This window comes from Ambystoma mexicanum, chromosome 1p, assembly GCF_040938575.1.
Source record: "Ambystoma mexicanum isolate Mex_15411 chromosome 1p, UKY_AmexF1_1, whole genome shotgun sequence".
NCBI classification, from domain to species: Eukaryota; Metazoa; Chordata; class Amphibia; order Caudata; family Ambystomatidae; genus Ambystoma; species Ambystoma mexicanum.
This window is the reverse complement of record NC_090921.1, coordinates 1,034,189,962-1,034,209,651: the sequence shown is the minus strand read 5'-3', so window position 1 is coordinate 1,034,209,651 and position 19,690 is coordinate 1,034,189,962. Positions and strand designations below refer to the sequence as shown.

At 47.9% G+C, this 19,690-nt stretch overlaps 1 protein-coding gene across 1 annotated transcript in view; it reads left to right on the top strand.

Moving 5' to 3' along the window:
- The window catches only part of LOC138567625 (chymotrypsinogen 2-like), a 47,391-nt gene that overhangs the window by 18,931 nt on the left and 8,770 nt on the right, over positions 1-19,690 (top strand). The window contains exons 5-6 of the mRNA XM_069646093.1: positions 1,526-1,706; positions 17,521-17,654. Coding sequence (XP_069502194.1) covers positions 1,526-1,706; positions 17,521-17,654 — 315 coding nt within the window. The remainder of the gene's footprint in view (positions 1-1,525; positions 1,707-17,520; positions 17,655-19,690) is intronic.

Genomic DNA, 19,690 nt, shown 5'->3' with positions numbered 1-19,690 from the left:
AGCCTGTTCTATCAGAGGTTTCCCACAAAGAAGGGCCTCGAAGCACGATTTTGCTCACGGCCCTAGTCTTTCAAAATATGCAACTATCTGGGAGCCCCTGCACTCACCCCGCTGAGTGGGAAACATCCCACGGAGCAGGTTATTTGAGCCATGGTCACACATGTAATGTAGCGTCCCATCTCCCCATATACTGAATCCACACAGCGCTCTGTGAACAGGTTCATCGCCATGCATGCCAATACAAAGGCAAGACATAGAAGATATGTGAGCTCCAGGACCACATTTAATGAAGGAATCTGGCACTTTAAAATCAGCTGTTGCGTAAAGGCTACGCAGATAACTTCAATGCATATTTGATGAATTGAAAAGATGTTTGCTTACGCAGCAGTGCATGGACTTACGTATTTATGCCACTGCATCTGCACGGGGGTTGCTGCTGCTGCTGACCCATCTTCAGCCAATAATCAATTACTCAGCAATGTTCCCATCAGTCGCCCAGCCTGCCTGCCAAAACACATTCCCTGTCCCATTTATTCATTTCATCATTATCTACACACATCTTAAAATTAAGAATACCCACCTATACATTTAACTGTATATGCGCCGATCAGTTCGCTAAAGCACCCATGCATCCATTGGTTCACCACCCTGAAACCCTTTCATTTGCCATCCATACAGTACGCCCCACCCTGTTTTTAAGTTGATGTACAGCATTTGATGTTTGACAAGCACTCTGCATTGCTGTTCCAAATATGGTTGGAATCGAAGTTTGCCCTGGTAGCCGAGAAAGCCCAGAATCTCCAACGACTACATTGTCTCGGCCGATAGCTCAGGGGAAACGCGCTTTCCTTGGAAGCAAGAGGACGCGAGCAACACAGGTTCGATCCCAGGGTTTGCGCTTAGAAACCTCTGGGTATAACCTCGCACGTTATAAATAGCCAATTACAATACTTTACAATACACATGTGTAAGTGGCTGAAAGTCACTAGCCTCATTACAAATGTGCTAGTCTGGTAACAATGGTGCTGGTAAGTCTACAGGCACCGTTGTTACTGGACCAGCACACAGCTGCAGTCCGGCCTGGTGGGTGGGACAGAACCCACCCGGAGACTTACACAGAAACACTGGCGCCGGTGCTTCTGTGCTCCCCATTCCCATTGAGTCCTATGGGATTTGGGATTTACAATTTCCAGTGCCTGACTGACTTCACGGACCGCCAGGGCTGTAATGCTCCGGTGTTTCTGTGAAGCCAGCCATGGAAAAATGTGCAAGTTCGGCGGCAGCCTGCTGTTTTTACCAGCACGGATACGGCCAGGCTTGTTATGTCTTTTCTAGGCAGGTCCCAAGGAATCCCTTCCCCAGACTCATTAAGATGTGATTGGATCCCAAAATATTGATAGTGAGAGGAGAAATCGCCCCTTCCCTCTTCCTCTAGAATTTCCAGTCAGAAGGGAATTCAAGGGTTTTCTCTCTTTTTGAATACATCTCTTTGTCTCCTCCCTCTCCCGTTGTCTCCCTGCTGCAGGTGTTCAAGCACCCCAAGTTCAGCATGTTCACCATCAAGAACGACATCACCCTCCTGAAGCTGGCCTCTCCTGCCACGCTCAATGCCCGCGTGTCCCCTGTGTGCATGGCAGACGTAACTGACAACTTCAGCGGCGGCATGAGATGCGTCACCACCGGATGGGGCTTGACCGATTCCAGTGGTACGGCTGAGTATTGACTCCATGGGTCTGAGGGGCGCATGTCTTTCATTTGTCTGTGTTCATGGGTGTATTGAATAATGTGTTGCAGTCACTGCCAGTTGGCAACTTTTCTGAACAACTGAGGTGCAAAGATTTGCCTCGAATTGGTAGAAGCGAGTGAGACATTGTTGAAAAGAATGGGATGAAATTGTGGATTTTAGAAACCAATTTTCAGGAGAAACTGCTTATTACCCGGTTGGATGTAGAGGTTAGGAGGAACACATGAAATATTCCAGGCCGTGCCAAGTCAGCACCATTACACAAAAGCATATCGCTTCAGAAAATCATTTATGTTCCCATTAGAAAATTGAGCACCCATTAGAAACACTGGAGGCCCGGTGGATACATATATATTTGTGCCACATCATTGAAGCAGATGCTGATACAATGCCCCACTGCAACATCGAGAATACTGGGATTCATTAAGACATATGCCAGTAAAACTCACACCCGTTTTAAACCTTTAGCTAGCATGATGTTGATTCATCGACAGTGTTTTTTTCTATGGGGTTTTGCCAAATTTCTTTTTTCGAAAAAAGTTATTGAAAAATATAGGGGGTTGTGGGCAAGGGTATATAAGGGGTCGGTGGGGGGTTGGGGATAGTGTAAAATTAATAGTGGAGGGGAATTGGGGGAACACCCCAAAAATAAAACAAAATCGAAAAAATAAAATAGGCAAAAAAGCCATCGAAAAAAATAAAATAGGCGATGAGTGAACACAGAACCCTTTTGCTATGAGGTTTAATGCACTGTTGCTCTGGTGGTTTATAAAATACAACCCACATTATCAGACCATAAAACAAAATCAGAATTTCCTGCAATAGTGCCGTAACCATAAGCCAGTTTAACCTATGGCTCTGCAGATGTTTTGGACTGCAACTCCCATGGCCCCTCACCATTAGCTATGCTGGCTAGTGATGATGGAAGTTTTAGTCTAAAACATTTGGAGAGCCACAGACTGCAGACCCTTTGGTTGCAGGCTGCCGAACGTTGCCCAAATTATCGAACATACTGCTAATAATTTCAGGTTCAGAGGGTGTTGCCAATACGGTCAGGGATAAAGCTCAAAGACACCCTTATGCCTTCACATATGCCACATTTCAGATCACCCTGCCAGCCTGTATTATACATTTCCAAACCACTTTCAAACTACTCTCTTTAATCACATATTGCCAATGGTATGGCAGTTTCAACAGTCCCATGCCAATGTTGCCCCAAAAGGAAAGGTCCACTCTAAACTACTTTCTAATATACATGTACTCTAGTGACTCCAGTGACCGCCTGAAACGGCTCGTGTGCAACATTTCTTCAGAAATGCACTTACCTTTCTCCAGCTGAAAGGTGCTGGCAGCTGCCTTTAGCTCCTTCTTTTTTGTTCCTTAGTGTTTGTCTGAATTGGGAAGTCGTTTGTACCACGGATGATGCGCCACTGTTCACGCGGTGGCATCAGGCTGTGTCGAGAGAACTTTGTCTTGCTGACAGTTTTGATCTGTGAGTGAGGGATGTTGGATACCGAGGCTGTGCCTCATTACTCCAATTTCTCTGTTTGAGTGTGTAGTTGAGATTTGATATGCTTCTTGAGCTGTGTTTTTCACTGGGTCAGCATTGTGACGGGCCGCGGGTAGCGGTCAAAAGGATTTGTAGTGATGGTAGCAAGTTTCTTGTTCAGAGGGATTGCGTTCTGATCCAGTGCTTGGCAGAAATTCCTGTTCAGCTTTACTAGATGTACATCCAACATCTCGACTCCCAGGTCCCTTTTCAGGTTGGCTGTTCTTGCAAAAAGTGGGGCTCCAGCCGCTATCCTCAGGGCTTTGTTCTGCACCTTTGAAGAGTCGTCTGGTGGGTTCCTGAGAGGCATAAATCGGGGTGGGTCTAATAATCATCTTGCAAGCTTGCTGGAGGCGTTCTGATGGGTGTTTCAATGTGGCTCCTCCAGGTGAGCTGGCTGTCCATGGTCACTCCCAGGTTGTGAAAACAAAATCAGAATATCGAGGCTGAGTACCCCAAAAGGAAATACACCGAACACAGGTTACAAAGGAACATACAAAGTACTTTATTTTATACTGAATTCAGTTACAAAAAAGCAAAATCAGATAGCTATCGGCCCTCAGTACAACACAACAAACTCCAGCGTGGTTCAGTGTGTTCAGTGAGAGACGCTGTACATTAGAATGCATTGGCTTTTTATACACTTTGTGGGCACGATGTCCAGCCCCACTTCGGGTTAATATTCCACTTAATACATCACTGATCTAGGGTTCATGCCAAGTCTGGAACAACCGCATATAACTGGTTTGCCTTTAATACATGTATCAACAAGCCTATACAGCAACTTTGTGATCTGGGATTTTCATGTTAGTCTTCTTAAACATTAATACAATGGCCCTCATTACGACCCTGGCGGAATTCGGAAAACGATGGCGGAAATGCAATACCGCCATCGAATAGCGCTCGGTGCGACTATGACCCGTCACCGCAAAGTACGATGCCATTAGCGACACCGTAGTGAACGCCAACGCTAACTGCACCAAGCACGCGCGCGCGCGCCATGCCAAACCGTAAACACCACCATGGCGCAAGGGTACGCCAATTCCGACCCTAGCGGACATGTACCTAACGCCATCAAGCATGGCGGAATGCACCATTCCGCCATGGTGAGAAGTACGGCATCGCGAATCAACCGTAAACGGCCCCACTGAGTGCCCGTACACCGCTCCCTGCCCTCCCCGTAGGTGCAATGAAGTCACAATGCAACCAGTGAAATGTACAAGTCACCCATGCATGCCAACGAACAAAAGAAACACAACAGGGGCCAATGGGAGCTGCAGGGCACAGATGGCACGAATACAGAAGCCATCCCAATGGACATGACCACAGTCCCCCACCAAGAAACGCACGCAAACACAGGCACCTGTGACCAGCAATATTCCGAAAATCACATCATTCCACCAGTCCACCTGGCTGACCGGAATCTGTTACACAAAACCCAATCCCCCGCCCCTGAGCATGACAACATTCAAACTGTCATATTGGCAGCCCCCATCCCTGACCTCACGGGCTTCGTAGGCAAACGCGCCCAGTACAGTACCACGCAACTAAACTCCGAAGCTGGAACCCAGTGCAGATCTCCTCACAATACATCGCCCCCCAAATAGGCATATGCCACATCACTTGCAAAGAAGAACGCTACACGGGCCAAATCAGAATAGAAATTTAATGCACATCAAAATCACCAAGCCCATACAGCCATCAGGCCATGAACTCCAAAACACATTTCACCATTGTGGGCTGCATCCGCAAGAAATGACCAGCCACTACTTGTGTGACGCCCTGTTCCCTCATGGTACACAGAGCCACATTCACGTATGAAAAGGCAACATGGAAGCGCACAGAACCGCAGGGCCGTCCCAATGGGGAGGCACTAGTCCAGCTGAAAGGCCGAAATGTTGCTCCGAGCCACCAGTACTGCGTAAGGGCATGTGGCCCATTGGCGATCGTCCCATAAGATCGTAATGCTGCTCCACTGATTAACACGAAGCAGCAGGTGTCGGGAGTAAAACCCATCTGCAGGAGTGGCATACAGATGGCAGTGGCAAAAGGGGAGGAGATACCTGTCAACCAAAAGAAAAGAAAAAGAACAGAATGGCCATCAGTACTACATTCCAACAACTCACTGCAATGATCACACTAAATCCACAGCCACATGCATGCTAGCCCACTCCAAAGGTCCATCACCACCCAAAAACCACTTGCGACTCATAACTATCTATATCGAGGTGTAAACACCATCACAAACGAGTGTACCTGTGCATGCGCCTGTGAAAACAGAATCCATCTGATGGGATTGGTAACGTGCATGGACACAAGTGTCTGAGGGCGCGTCGAGACAGGGAGGGCTCAACAAGGCCAGATAGACGATGGTCCCACTATGGAAGCCCTGCATCACATAGCGTAGGGGAGGCGGATAGATACCAAGAAGCCCTGTACATGGCAAACTCTGTATCAAATCACCTGCCCATGCATCCATTCATCATTCCCTCATCCCGGGATTAAAACGCCTGAATATTTACTCACATAACATTAGAAATATCCATTGAGTCTGTGCGTTATGCAGCCTGCAAAATCCACAGTGCCCCAGCCCGTAATTCCAGTGTAGTGAAGTAACATGTATTTGGGAACGTCCGGCCTCATCGCCCACGTCGCTATTGCGCATCCCAAACCATTCATATCAATCATTGCATTCTCGCCATGGCCCCTGTCTCAAGGACATTGAACAATAGAACGTTATATTTGCAGTCAGACCTGTGGGCATTTCCTCGCCGCTAGCTGAAAACCGAAAGCGCCGCCCTTCGAATTCCTCATTTGCAACATCACGTCGAAGAGGCATCTGTGGCCGTTTGAAAACACTAATTAATCCATCGAGTGCGGCTGTGTGTGAAAATGGCAACTGCCTTCACCCACGAATGGGACGCCCCGCCCGTCATTGCAACTCGGTACAGTGATGAATGAGGGCCCACCGTTACTCGAGTACTACGTTCCACTGACCCTTCACAACTCTGTTCGCGACTGCACAGATAGTATGTGAAACAATGGGACCACAGCAGAATGAACATATCAACCAATGTTACACGGCCATCGGGTACAAATACATGATTGCAATAGCAAGATGCCATTCCACGAATTGCAGCGTTGTGCGCGGGACGTGCTCGGCCAAAGGGGAGAGCAGTTTGCACAGGTGGAATGAATCACCACAGGTGGAGGCCATTCAGCCTGAAAACACATAAATTGCACAGCCAGTCTCCTCCCACAACCACACCGAAATGCTACCGGCAGGACTCGCGATGTTGGCCCTGGGGGACCTGATAGCACTGCAAGTACTCCAACTCCAAGAAGAAGACGAACACCAACTACAACCGGCCGCACGGAGGAGACGCAGGAGGAGGAGGAGGCCAAGGCAGGGCCAGCAAGGGCCGCCAGCACAGCCACTACCACCACGCAGGCAGCCCGCAATCCCACGCCTCCGAGCACATCCGTTCAACCTCACTGATGAGCAGATCCACACCCTCTACCGTCTGGACCGGGACACCATAGCCGCCATTGTGGACATGACACAGGCTGACCTTGTCAGCATGATAGATAGCCCAACCGCCATCCCACCCCTACTGAAGGTGGTGTCTGTACTCCACTTCCTGGCCACAGGCACCTACCAGCACACAGTCGGACAGTTGCATGGCATTTCTCAGCCACTGTTCTCACGGACACTATTGCAAGTGCTCGATGCCCTCCTGCAGCACGCAGACGACTACATCTCTCTACCACGCTCGGAGCAGGAAATTACCAACACAAAAGTGGGATTCCATGCACTTGCCGGCATACCGGGTTGCATTGGTGCCATCGACTGCACCCATGTGGAATTGGTCGTCCCACATGCCATGGAGGCCCAGTACCGCAACCGAAAACAATTTCATTCTCTGAATGTACAAATGGTGTGTGACTCCAACAGGATCATTACACATTGTTGTGCCCGATTCCCTGGATCAACCCATGATTCTATGGTCTTGAGGAACTCTACAATACCACGCTACATGGAGCGACACGCAGGGAACAGATCCTGGCTACTCGGTGAGTCTCATTACATGCATGATAATGTGGGGTATGTGATTCGGCAATGACCTGGCAGGAAGGGGGGGGGGTGTGCGTACGTAGCAATGGCATTCCACATCATACGTTTCTCGTCCACATACAGGTGATGCTGGATATCCACTGAAGAGATGGCTCCTCACACCAGTCCGGAACCCACGGGACCAGCATGAGGAGGACTACAACCATGCCCACTCACGTACCCGTGTAGTCATTGAACAGGCATTCGGCCTACTGAAGGGTCGTTTCCGCTGCCTCAGCAGGTCTGGCGGGGCACTCCTGTACCGCCATGTGAAGGTTGCAAAGATGGTGATGGCATGTGTCATGCTCCACAACATGTGCGTACGTAGAAATGTGCCCATGCCCCCTGACGCAGAACTGCAAGCACCTGATGATGGTCATGATGAGGGTGGGGATGTGGCAGCACCTCAAGGAGTCTGCGAGGCACCGGAGGGCCGTGACATTCGTCAGCATCTCATTGATGTATGCTTCTAGCACTCACGCCTGGTGGCTGATACATGGACACGGGACTCGTGGCACTGTGTGTGTCTGGGACATGCACAATATGGACTGTACGCCTATGATGGCCTAGTACACAAAGATCAATGTCCACACATCTCATTGGTTGATCGTGCACTTTTTATGGCATATGTGATATCATGTTGTACACCCTATCGACCCGCCACCCAAGTGAGCCCAACACACCCCCTCCACCCTCCTACCTCCCCCCCGAACACCAGTGTCCAAAGATGCTCATTGTCAGTGGGCAGTCGCTATTGCAAGCCCCCTCTGCGGGTATCAGGGGCACCCCTGCCTGTGGAGCGCAGGTTCCTCCCAGATCTACGTTGGGGGCTGCCCTGGACGGAACTTGCAACGGATGATGTCTCTGCCTGCTCACGTCCATTCATGTCCCTAAGGGTTTGCGAGAGCTCAGTGAGCACACGGCGCACTGCGGCAAGTTCGGCACATACGTCCTTGGACGTCGCATGCAGTTCCCCCCTCAGGCTCTCGGTGCTTCTCTCCATTTGTGCCCTTAGTGTCTCTGTACCTCTCTCCATTTCTGCCCTAAGTGTCTCAGTTGATGTTTCTATGTCTGCCTTAGTGCCCCCACATTCATCGGCATGGTCCTTGAGGAGCGTGGCCAGTTGCTGCTGTTGCACGATTAACTGGTCGAGGGACTGTTGCCTCTGCTGGGCCATGGCCATTTGCGGGGGTGTCACAGAGGGGCTGTTGTCCTCATGTTGCCTTGCCACAGGGCTTGTGGGGGATGGCCAGTCGTCGTCTTGTGGGTGCCCCTGCGTGGTATCCTCATGTTGTACGGGATGGGACAGACAGGGGGATTGGGACAGGTCATGGATGGATCTGACTTCGACATCCCCGTCTTCTGTGTCGGAGCATGCTGCCATCAATGGGGTGTCACCTATGGTGCTGCTGCCACCGGAGGCAGTGCCTTCTGTGGCATCCGTTGGGGGGACCTGTGGTGGTGGTGTTGTGGGCATGCTGGCTGCTGGGGTGCCTGTTGATGTTCCCTCCTCTGTGCTGCCACCTGATTTGTGCTGCTGCCGTGTCTTAATGCGTGCAGCTGAGGTGGAGGGTCTTTGGCCGTTGGTCTTGGCCCTCTTTGCAGGTGTGCTGGTAGGGGTGTCCTGAAGCTCGTCGTTTGGATCGGACCCTGTGGTGGAGTAAAGGAGGGCGAGGGTTATTGATGGGTCTGTGGGAATTGGAATGGCATTGTATCACATGCATTGGGGTGGTACCTGAGGGTGATTTGGGTCGGGGCCTTGGAGGTGCTTTCATTTGTGTGTGGAGTGAGGGTGCAGTTGTTTGGCAGCCTGCAGTTAGGGTGTGCCTGCTGCACGTGTAGTGCGTGTTTTAGGGGTTTTTAATTATTTATGTATTTATTGTGGGTTTTAACGTGCGCTATCAGGCCGATGTGTGTGGACGTTCTCCTGGACATGTGTTTCTGTTGCACTATGTGGACGCATGGTACTTCACATGGATGGACTTTGTGGATTTGGCATTGTTTTATTTGGCCCACCTACCTGAATCTTCGGATGTCTGCACTCCTTTCTCCATCCCTCCGACTCCCTCTATGCTCTCCATTCCGATGGTGGAGGCACAGATTTCTTCCCAGGGGGTCAACTTGATGGGTGATTCAGGACCTCCCCCGGTGGCTGTGGCAATGTTGCGGTTGGCAGAGAGTATGCTGCGGACGCGTATCCGCAGGTCGTCCCATCGCTTACGGCATTGCTGTGGGGTGCGGGGTGCAGTCCCCACCGCACTTACCCGCTGTGCCACCAGAGCCCATATGGCCTTCTTGTTCGCTAGTGCCGTCCTGGTCATTTGCGTGGAGAAGACGGCGGCGGCATTCTCCTGGAGGGTCTCTGTTAGCACGGTGAGTTCCTCATGGGAGAAGTGGACCTGCCGCTTGCGGTCGCACGCTTTCTTCGCTACTTTTCCCATTTTTCTTGGTTTCGCTAGGGTGGATGACGGGTTGGGGTGTGTCTCAGGGTAGTGATTTTAGTGGTTGTGTGGTTTTAGTGGTTTTATAGGTGTACGGCGGGATGTTTCCCGTTCCGGGCCCATGTTTTAACTTCCGTTTCCGTATATTTCCGGTCACCGTACTTTCCGGTAGGCGCACACTGCGGTGTCCGCTGTGATGGGTGGCGGTATTGCACCTAGGGCGCCGTACGGTGGCGGTGTGGGCCGTTTTGGGGTCATTTCCGCCATCGCGGACTTTGCACTTCCGCCATGCCGTGGTGCTCGTGCCCGATGGGTCGGAATGGGCCGCACTTTGCTCCTTCGTGCAATGGCGGAAACGCTATTTACGCTGTGGCGGTCCGGTCAGTCACTTTCCGCCAGGGTCGTAATGAGGGCCAATGTGTTTAAACAAGTGTTCTATGTTCAGTATTTGAATACATTGTTTTTATAGTATACTCGGGGATTAGTTTCTTTACACGAGTAATCCCTTACACACAAGTCAACGAAGGACAAGGTCTCAGTTCACGACCTCAACAAGTGGCCTGCAGGCAAGTTACATATTAGCTCAGAGGTCAAGACAGCCATGTTGTATTTTGGAATGGCATCGTCCACCATTTTAACTCACAGGGTGACTTTTACAAAGTGAATCCTAAAATGGCGGATTGACCTAAAATGGCGGCTTACATTGATTTTAAGGTCAGGACCTTGCAACACGGATTCTTTCGCAAGCGACTTTCGAGCAGCTTGGCGTAGGCCAATATAGATATATTTATTGCAGGTAACGGCTGATGCTCTCCCACTTGATGTTCTGTCTGTTGAGGCTAATACGTGGGTGCTCCCTGATGTTCTTTTTTGTGAACATCATAGCAGTTGATTTGCTGGCTCTGTGTGCCTGCCTGGAGTATTTACACAGGGAGGCTGTAGGAGGGACACAGCCAGGGCAGTTCAATCCTCATTGGCTGCTGGTTGGCCAATCATTACATCCATTAATCTTTCTTGCCACTTGTGCGAACCAATTGCTTTCTGAGAGTCCCAGGGATATGAGAAGAGGTGGTGGAAATAGAGTTTCCTATCAGCAGCTTCCACAGCAGCTCGTTATCTTGGTCGCTCGAGGACACTTTAGGAAGTGCCACTAGTGTTTCGCAACCTAATTAAAGCATGTTTTGATTCAACAATGAAAAGACACCACAAATGGGAGGAGCCACCCAATTACTCAACTAAATGACATTTATTTTAGTGACAATCAGACAGATGAAAGGCTTAGTGGGTTTAGCACCAGCTGCAGGTGTCTGTATGCTGCTTGCATGATACTTAATCCAAAACCGTGAAACCCACAATATTAATTTCCTGACACCAGCAAGACAGCTCAGAGAGTTCACCACCTGCTGAAGATATACATGTTTTAGTGCCAGTAAGAAAGTTCAGTGGGTGGAACACTTCATGCTATGATCTGTGTAATTTGGAAGACACATGAGTCAGTGCCAGTAAGAAAGCTCAGAGGGTTGGGACCATGCTACAGAGATCTGTGTTGCTGCGCCTCACCCCCAAACAAGGGTAGTTTGAGTTTGGTTGAGTAATTAATAAAGTGACTAGTTCATCTGTGCTGTATTTTTCCTTCATGCTGCCAAATAAAAGTAGGCGTTTAGTAGGTTCTTTGTAACTTCTTTCAACATGTAACATCCTTTTAAGGGTCACAGGTGTGGGAGAAAGGCACACCCTGCTAACAGGAGAGGAGCTTTGCCCAAGCCACCTGTCGATTTTGATTATCTTCTTACACTCCTATAATGATGTGCCTGAAAAAAAACTCTCAGTAGTGCCTCTACAAAAATAAAATAGGGACAAGGTAGGACCCCTGGCCTACAACACAAATGTATACTTTTTAATGATACTTCAGTTTGCCACCCAACATTATAGCCCTGCGCCTTCTATTCATCTGCTCTCGTAAGCTCTGTCCCTCCTAGCACCCACAAAACCATGGTCCAACCGCACAGATCCCTCCCCTTGGTGGTTGAACCCTCGCCTCAAACTCCTCAAAGCCCTTAACCAACGCCTCGAATGACACTGGCGGATCAACCCATCCGCCCATAAAAAAGCTACTCTGGCAAGGTAGACGAGAGCCAAACATGCCTTCTACACCTCCCGCATCGACAATGCAAACACCCCATGCAAAGAACTCCACAAGATCATCTCTGAGTTCAAGACCCCCCTCTGTGCGCTTCCTCCCCGCCCATACTCTCCCAGGCACTGCATGACACCCTCTCCGACATTACTTCAACACAGCCATTGCTAGGCAACCTTCGCTCTTTGTGTGTGGATGCCTGCACAATTGTCTTTCGGCTGCAGCAAAGCAAATTGCTACCTTCTACCCCATTGGCTTGATGCCTGCAGTTAAACACACGCATAGCTACAACCGGGACATGGGTGATAACGAGCACACGCAGACACCTATTTGATCCCCAGTCTGCAATACCAGTCACTTGGACTGGTTGCTGACCACAATTGGAAAAGTGTGCCCTGGTGCTCCCTAGTCAGTCGAATTTCCAGTGCCACAACTGTGGATTGCTGGATTCAGACATCAGCCATCTGCTTTCAGCCCCATTCGAGGGGTTCATTTCTTACACATCTGACTTCGGTCCCGAGGAAGGCGTTTTTTGTCTTAGATCATCACGCCGAAACGTATCTGTACCACGCCTGGTTGACCTCTTCAGCGCCCAGGGCTGGTGCTTGTGCCTGTATCCTTAAGGCCAGGCAACATACGTAGACCCCAGCAGAACTGTAAGAAACGACAAGTGTGAATACATGAATTAATCGGTATCCAGTCATAATTTCGAATACAATATATTCGAAAGTAAAAATGTCGAAAATATTTAGTCGAAAAACAAAAATGTCGAAAAACAAAAATGTCGACTTTTTTTCGACTTTTTTCGATTTTATGTGTTAATAATAAATATTTTATTAAACTTTTTTTTAAAAATAATTAAAGGTATTTCCATGTGGGGTGGGGGTGATGGGGAGGATGGGGGGGGGGTTGGGGATAGGGGTTTGGGATGTTTTTTTAAATAATTAATTAATTATTTAATATTATATTAAAGATTTTTTAAAAATAATTAAAGGTATATCTATGGGGGGTGGGGGGGATGGGGAGGAGGGGGAGGAGGGGGGGGGGTTGGGGTAGGGGTTTGGGATGGGGGGGTTGGGGGGGACCCCCCCATAATAAATGTTACTATCTGGGTAAAAAAAAAAAAAAGAGTGTTTTGGGTTTTCAATTTTTTTTTCGACATTTTTTTTTCGAAATTATGACTTTTCCTATTATATGTATGTGTTTTCGACTTTTTTACATTCGACATTTTTTTTTCGACATTTTTGCTATTCGACATTATGTTTTCGACTTTTTGACTATAAACCGAATTAATCTACACTAGCCGTCTACCTTCAATACAAACAAGGAACAATAACTGGAATCTCTTTTTTGCCACCCTTGAAAAACATATATTTGAGGACTTTCATAATTGAAATAGGGTGGAAACTGAGCAATTTAATAATATCCCTTTGGATAGGAGAGGAATTTAACCTCAGCGACACTCAGTGAATCTGTACATTTAATGGAACGTGTTTCCTTTTTCTCTTTTCTTGTTTTTTCTAATTTTGAATTTTTTCCTTTTTTCTTTTTTATTTGTTTTCAACTATCATGGTGATTTATGGTTCAGGATTTATTCAGATGTTGTTTGTTTTTCTTGTGATGTGTTATATACCTGAAATTGAGCCCACTTTATAAAGAACATTGCCAAATAGTTTTGTAAAATACGATTGAGGCTCATGTACAAAAGATTGCTTTATGTTTTATATTAAATAATGAAAAACATTTTTTAAGCCTCTGGTTAGAGTTTATGTCTAGTCAAATGACAAAACTGAAGGATATGACCTTTTGACAATGACATGATGTACATGTAAGATGCTATTTTGAATAGATAGATAAAATCAGGACACCATCTGGAACTACGGATTAGTCCACTCAGAAAGTAGTGATCCTTTGGCCTGAAACAATTTTTCTGCAAACCCTTTTATGCTTTTTCGGTTCAGAGAAAATGAGGTGTGTATAGGTAATAGATATACCGTATCACTGATAGACCTGTGGGGACATATTCTGTTAGGTCATTGCTAGGAAACTCGACATCCATTCTAGACTAGCATCACTGTTCCCCCCTATCCCGACAGGCCCCCTTCCACCGCTTCCACTGCCCCAAACCCCTATCCTTTTCAGCTCCTTTTCTGCAATCTCCCTTCCTGAATTCTCAAAGCATCTCTCCAATAGATGCCTCTCAGGTTCACTCCTGAAGAACATGCTCTCCTCCGCTTGCGCAGGCACGCTCACCAGATCCATAATAAACTACTCTCTAACGGCAGGGATCTTCCCTCTTGAATACAAAACCTCTCACATCAAACCACTCCTAATAAAGCCCTCTCTTGACCACCTCCTGCCTGCCAATTACTGCTCATCAACAACCGCTTCATAGCCAAATCACTAGAATGCATGGCCTACTCCCAGCTCAGCCTCTTCTCCGAGGCCCACGACGTTCCTGATACTGACCTGTCTAGCTTCAGAACCCTCGATGGAATTGGATCCTCTCTGCTCTCTATCTGGGACGAAATTAAAAGAACAGCAGACTCTGAGGGCTGTGCTGCTCTCATCCTCTTTGACCTTTCAGCAGCCTTTAACACGATTAACCACTCCATCCTCACAAACAGACTCTTTGACCTTGGCATAAGAGAATCTGCCCTCAGATGGATCTCCTCTTTCCTCTCTGACCAATCCCAAATCATCTGTCTCCATACTTCCTCCTCCACCCCCTACCCAGCCCCGCACAAAGTCCCTGGGGGAGCCTCCCTCTGCCCCCTCCTTTTCAACCGCTACCTTTCGACTCTCTCCAAGCTCATCCAATAACCAAAATCTCACTTGTTCCAACTATGTGGAGGACACCTAGATCATCCTCAAAATTCCCAACTTCCCCACCTCACCCCACCCAGACCTCACTTCCTGCCTCTCAGACACTGACCGCTGGATGATGAACACTCACCTGCTCCTCAACCTCTGAAAAAACGAAATCCTAATCTGCAGCAAAACAGCTCTACTTTCCCAACCTATCCTTTGGCCACATTCATTTGGAGTCTCCTCCACTGCATCCCCCTTTGTCAAAAACCTAGGATGCACCTTTAGTTCGGACTCAACCCTTCCCTGTCACATCAATGCAGTCTCCAGATCATGCACCCTCCACCTCTACATCCTCAAGTGGATTTTCCCCTATCACTCGTACCCTCATAGAGTATCCGCTGTCATGGCCATCATCCTCTCGCTCCTAAACTACTCTAATTCCCTCGAGCTAGGCGCGCCTACATACCAACTGAGAAAGCTCCAACAGGTTCAAATCACAGCAGCAAGGCTCCTCCTTGCACTCTCCCCCAGAGAACACATTTCTCCTGCACCCAGGACACTCCACTATCTACCAGTCGACGGGCCTCCTTCAAGGCCATGTGCATCACGCACTGCGCAATCCACAAGAAAAGGCCGGAAATTCTCCAAAATAAGCTCTACCACCACCACCCCACCAGAAACCTCAGATCAGGCTCTGCACACCACCTGGTAGTCCCACCTTTCAAATTCTCTAGATTAGGAGGCGCCTGCTTCTCTGTTCTCGCTCCCAATTTCTGGAACTCCCTCCTCCTCGCGCTACACTTCATAGAGGATCACCTGGCCTTCAGGAAAGCCCTCAAAAGCTGGCTGTTTTCCCCAATCTCATGATCCCCCACACACCCCTGAGCTCACTCTCTGGCCATCGCACACCCATTTAGCCAGCAGTCCCCACCCCCTTTTTTCACACACCACCCTCTGCCCACACCCTCCCTTACTGCCCACCTCAGCCTCTAACCTCTTCTTCCTTTTAAACAGCCTTGTTTTCCATTCATTCTCCTTGTGGAACACCAGGCACACATGGAGGACTCAGTCAATCCAGCAACTTGGATCAGGAACAAACCCTATCAGTGGGCCAGGCATTGCACCCATATGGGCTTGAAGGGTGTCAATGCATCACACTTATATAATTCACCTTGGAAAATCACACTGATCGTGCCTTAGGAGGACAAACAGGCACCTCGGTCCCCCCACTCATGGCTGGCATGGCAGGTAACTCTAAAGCACAGGATGATGGGCCAGACCGCCGCACATAATCAGGAAACAGGCCCCTTATTTTCACACTAGAAGGAACTAGGGATGGCAATCTCTCAGCCTGAGAACATCTCAGGGGGAGAATATTATGCATTTTTCAAGCACTTAAATCACCTGTGAGATGCAGCAATGCTCTTTGTTCATAGATGGAACCCAAGAATTTTAGTCATTGTTGTTTGTACAATTTACCCTTTTCTCCCCTTCGCACACCGCTCCTTTGCAATTTAGTGGAAGGCCCAGCTTCATTCCACACACCCTGCACACTGTTATATGTGATTTTATCGCTCCCAAAACATCTAAACACATTTATAAAGCAACATTAATAACTTTTAAATAAATATCGACATGCCTTTTACATCGTGCATATTATGCACATGCAGACTGTTTCTATAGTCTGTGACTGGCATCTAGTGGCCCTTTTAGTAATTTAGAATCGTGGATTTGTGGCTTTTAAATGTCTTTTCAGTAACTTTTTCCTTGAGCATATTACTTTGTACCTACTTATGCCTTGCTAATACCATTTACAGTGGGACACCCCCTGTAACTGCCAGACCATATATACCTGTCATTTCTCTTTTTCATTCTCTCCTTCCTACTATTTTTAACTGAAGTGTAATCTGACTTTTTTCCCCACTTATACTCAAACCTGTATTAATATATAATTGCCTATATTTCGTTATTTTTTCATTCTGCCACTGTTTTTTACCCTCTTCATTTTTGTATTGCATTATTGTTACCCCTTCATTTAATGTCTCTTTATTTTTTACTGCAATGTAATCACTGGTTACCCCGGCACACACATACAACACAAATTTTTATTGCGCAACACCGATGCCATACGCCTCAAACACAACACCCCTTCAGTACTTAGTATTCGTTCGCTGCGCCCAAATGTACTCCAGTTAGACCTTCCAGGGTCTTGGCCACCCTCGCATAACTTTAATGGTTAAATGCACACGCATAATAGCTCCTCCCAGACCTTTCCCAAATTTTGGACTGTGGTCCCTCTGGGAGCGTTCAACCAAAATGAATTGGGACCATAATCATGGTGAAAGGCACTATAACAAATGGCAAAATGAATGAATGAACGAACGAACGAACGAACGAACGAACGAACGAACGAACGAACGAACGAACTAACAAACTAACGAACTTACGACTGAACGAACAAATGGATGAATGAAGATATATTTCCAAATGAACAGAGGTTTTGTAATGGTGAGGGATATTCTCTTTCAGCATCTTCCAGATGCATGGGCGTCATCAGAACAAAGCATGAAAAGACCTACACTTTGTTGACACACCACACAACACCGGCCTTCACTGCATAGAAATGCTTCCACTAGGGTTGAGTGCTTTTGGGGAACTCTCCCGGGTCGTCGAACTTTCAGAGAGATATCTGGCAACCTTGGTGATGTTTCTGTACTTTTGCAGCCAGCAAAACTCCAGAGAAGCTGCAACAGGTGGCCCTCCCGCTCCTGACCAACACTGAATGCAAGAACTACTGGGGCAACAAGATCGCTGATGTCATGGTCTGCGCTGGAGCTGCCGGGGCTTCCTCCTGCATGGTAATCCATCTTTCTGTTGGTCTCTTTATCTGATAGGCCATCCATCCTTCTGCATGTGAGCCCTGTCCATTGCATCTGCTGGCTGTATCACACTTCACTTGCTCTTTATCACTTGCTTGAGAAAACTACATGAAGAACTCAGGACTTCATTGTTTGCCATCTCAATTGCTCCACCCTCAGATAGAGTATCCCTTCCTCCACGTTTCCCCTCCTTAAAAATGTTTCCCTTTGGCCACATGCAATTCCCAGCCTTAGTCTCCCTCTTAGAATCATGTGCCTCTCAACCCATCACCAAACCCGCCCTTCCATCCCCATTCCAACTCATTCAGCAATGGATCCATCTGCCACTCCACTCACTTACCAACTCCTGCAATCACATATGCATGTTTCCCACTCAAAAACCTATCCATAGAATCATTTACCTATATCCCACCGACAACTCCACCCACTTGTCCACTTACGCACTCACTAACTCTCTGCCCACCAACTCATCCGACTATTCACCCGTTCAGCAATCTATCCATCTGCCCACCCACACTCCTGGCTATCGATCTGCATAATCACTTATTTGGCTGTTTTGACACCCACCCACCCTCACAGCTACCTATCCATCAAAATACCCACTCAGTCATTTACCCACATGCCACACACAAAAGAGCACCCTTGTCCACTCATGCAACCATTATCAGCCTGCACACCCACAAACCCATCCATCCATGAAACCTGCCTTTCGAGAACCTCAATATGCCCACTCAAGAGGCTTCCTATTCATCCATACACACAACTGCATTCCATAGGTTTTACATTGGAACACCCAAAACGCCATTGCTCCCTGTTTTGCATCACACCATCATCCACTCACAACTCTTATATGAAAATATGGCAATCTACCTATTCATAAAGGTGCACGTCCATTCATCGATTTGCAAAGTTACCCATGAACACCTGCTACAAATACATTGGGTTGCCTATCCAGCAAGAATGCCCACCTATGATCCAGCAAGAACGCACACCTATGATCCCGCACAAATGCCCACCTATGATCCCACAAGAATGCCCACCTATGATCCAGTAAGAATGCCCAAACCATGATGCTGCAAGAATGCCCACTCATGATGCAGCAAGAATGCCCAAACCGTGATCCCGCCAGAATGCCCACCTATGATCCAGCAAGAACGCCCACCTATGATCCCACAAGAATGCCCACCTATCATCCAGCAAGAATGCCCAATCCATGATCCCGCAAGGATGCCCACCTATGATCCCACAAGAATGCCCACCTATGATCCAGAAAGAATGCCCAAACCATGATCCTGCAAGAATGCACACCTATAATACCACACAAATGCCCACCTATGATCCCACAAGAATGCCCACCAATGATCCAGCAAGAATGCCCAAACCATGATCCTGCAAGAATGCCCACCCATGACCCAGCAAAAATGCCCACCCATGATCCAGCAAGAATGCCCACCCATAATCCAGCAAGAATGCCCACCTATGATCCAGCAAGAACACCCACCCATGATCCCGCAAGAATGCCCACCTATGCATGGGACCCCTCGCTCTATTTACATCATGAGGTGATCTTTAGCTTTTGATTGGTGTGAAATGTGTCCTTGTTCACCACTAGAATCTCCAATCCTTAATGTTAAATTGTGGCTACAAATGGCTCAAGGTCACACGGATCTTTCTTGGTCAAGCCCAAAGACCATCCGGCTCCACGATTAATCCACGGTCAAAATAATATTACTATTAAGACGAGAAATGCTTGCTGCTCTGGTCTTTAATCACTTTCAGAGCTTACTCACTATCATTTTTGCTACTTATTTTAATGGTTAAAGCACCCTCTATGCAAGTGGTAATCCCAATGCTTCACAGTCAAATCAGAAAACAGGATGTTTGGTGGACAATCATAAGGGGAAAGCCAAGTGCGAGAAGATTTCTGGAGCAGAACTGGCAGGAGTGGCTTCTAAGGTTGAATCTGAGGTTGGGTGGGAGTCGGTTCCAGAACTCAGACACCTCATTAGAGGAGA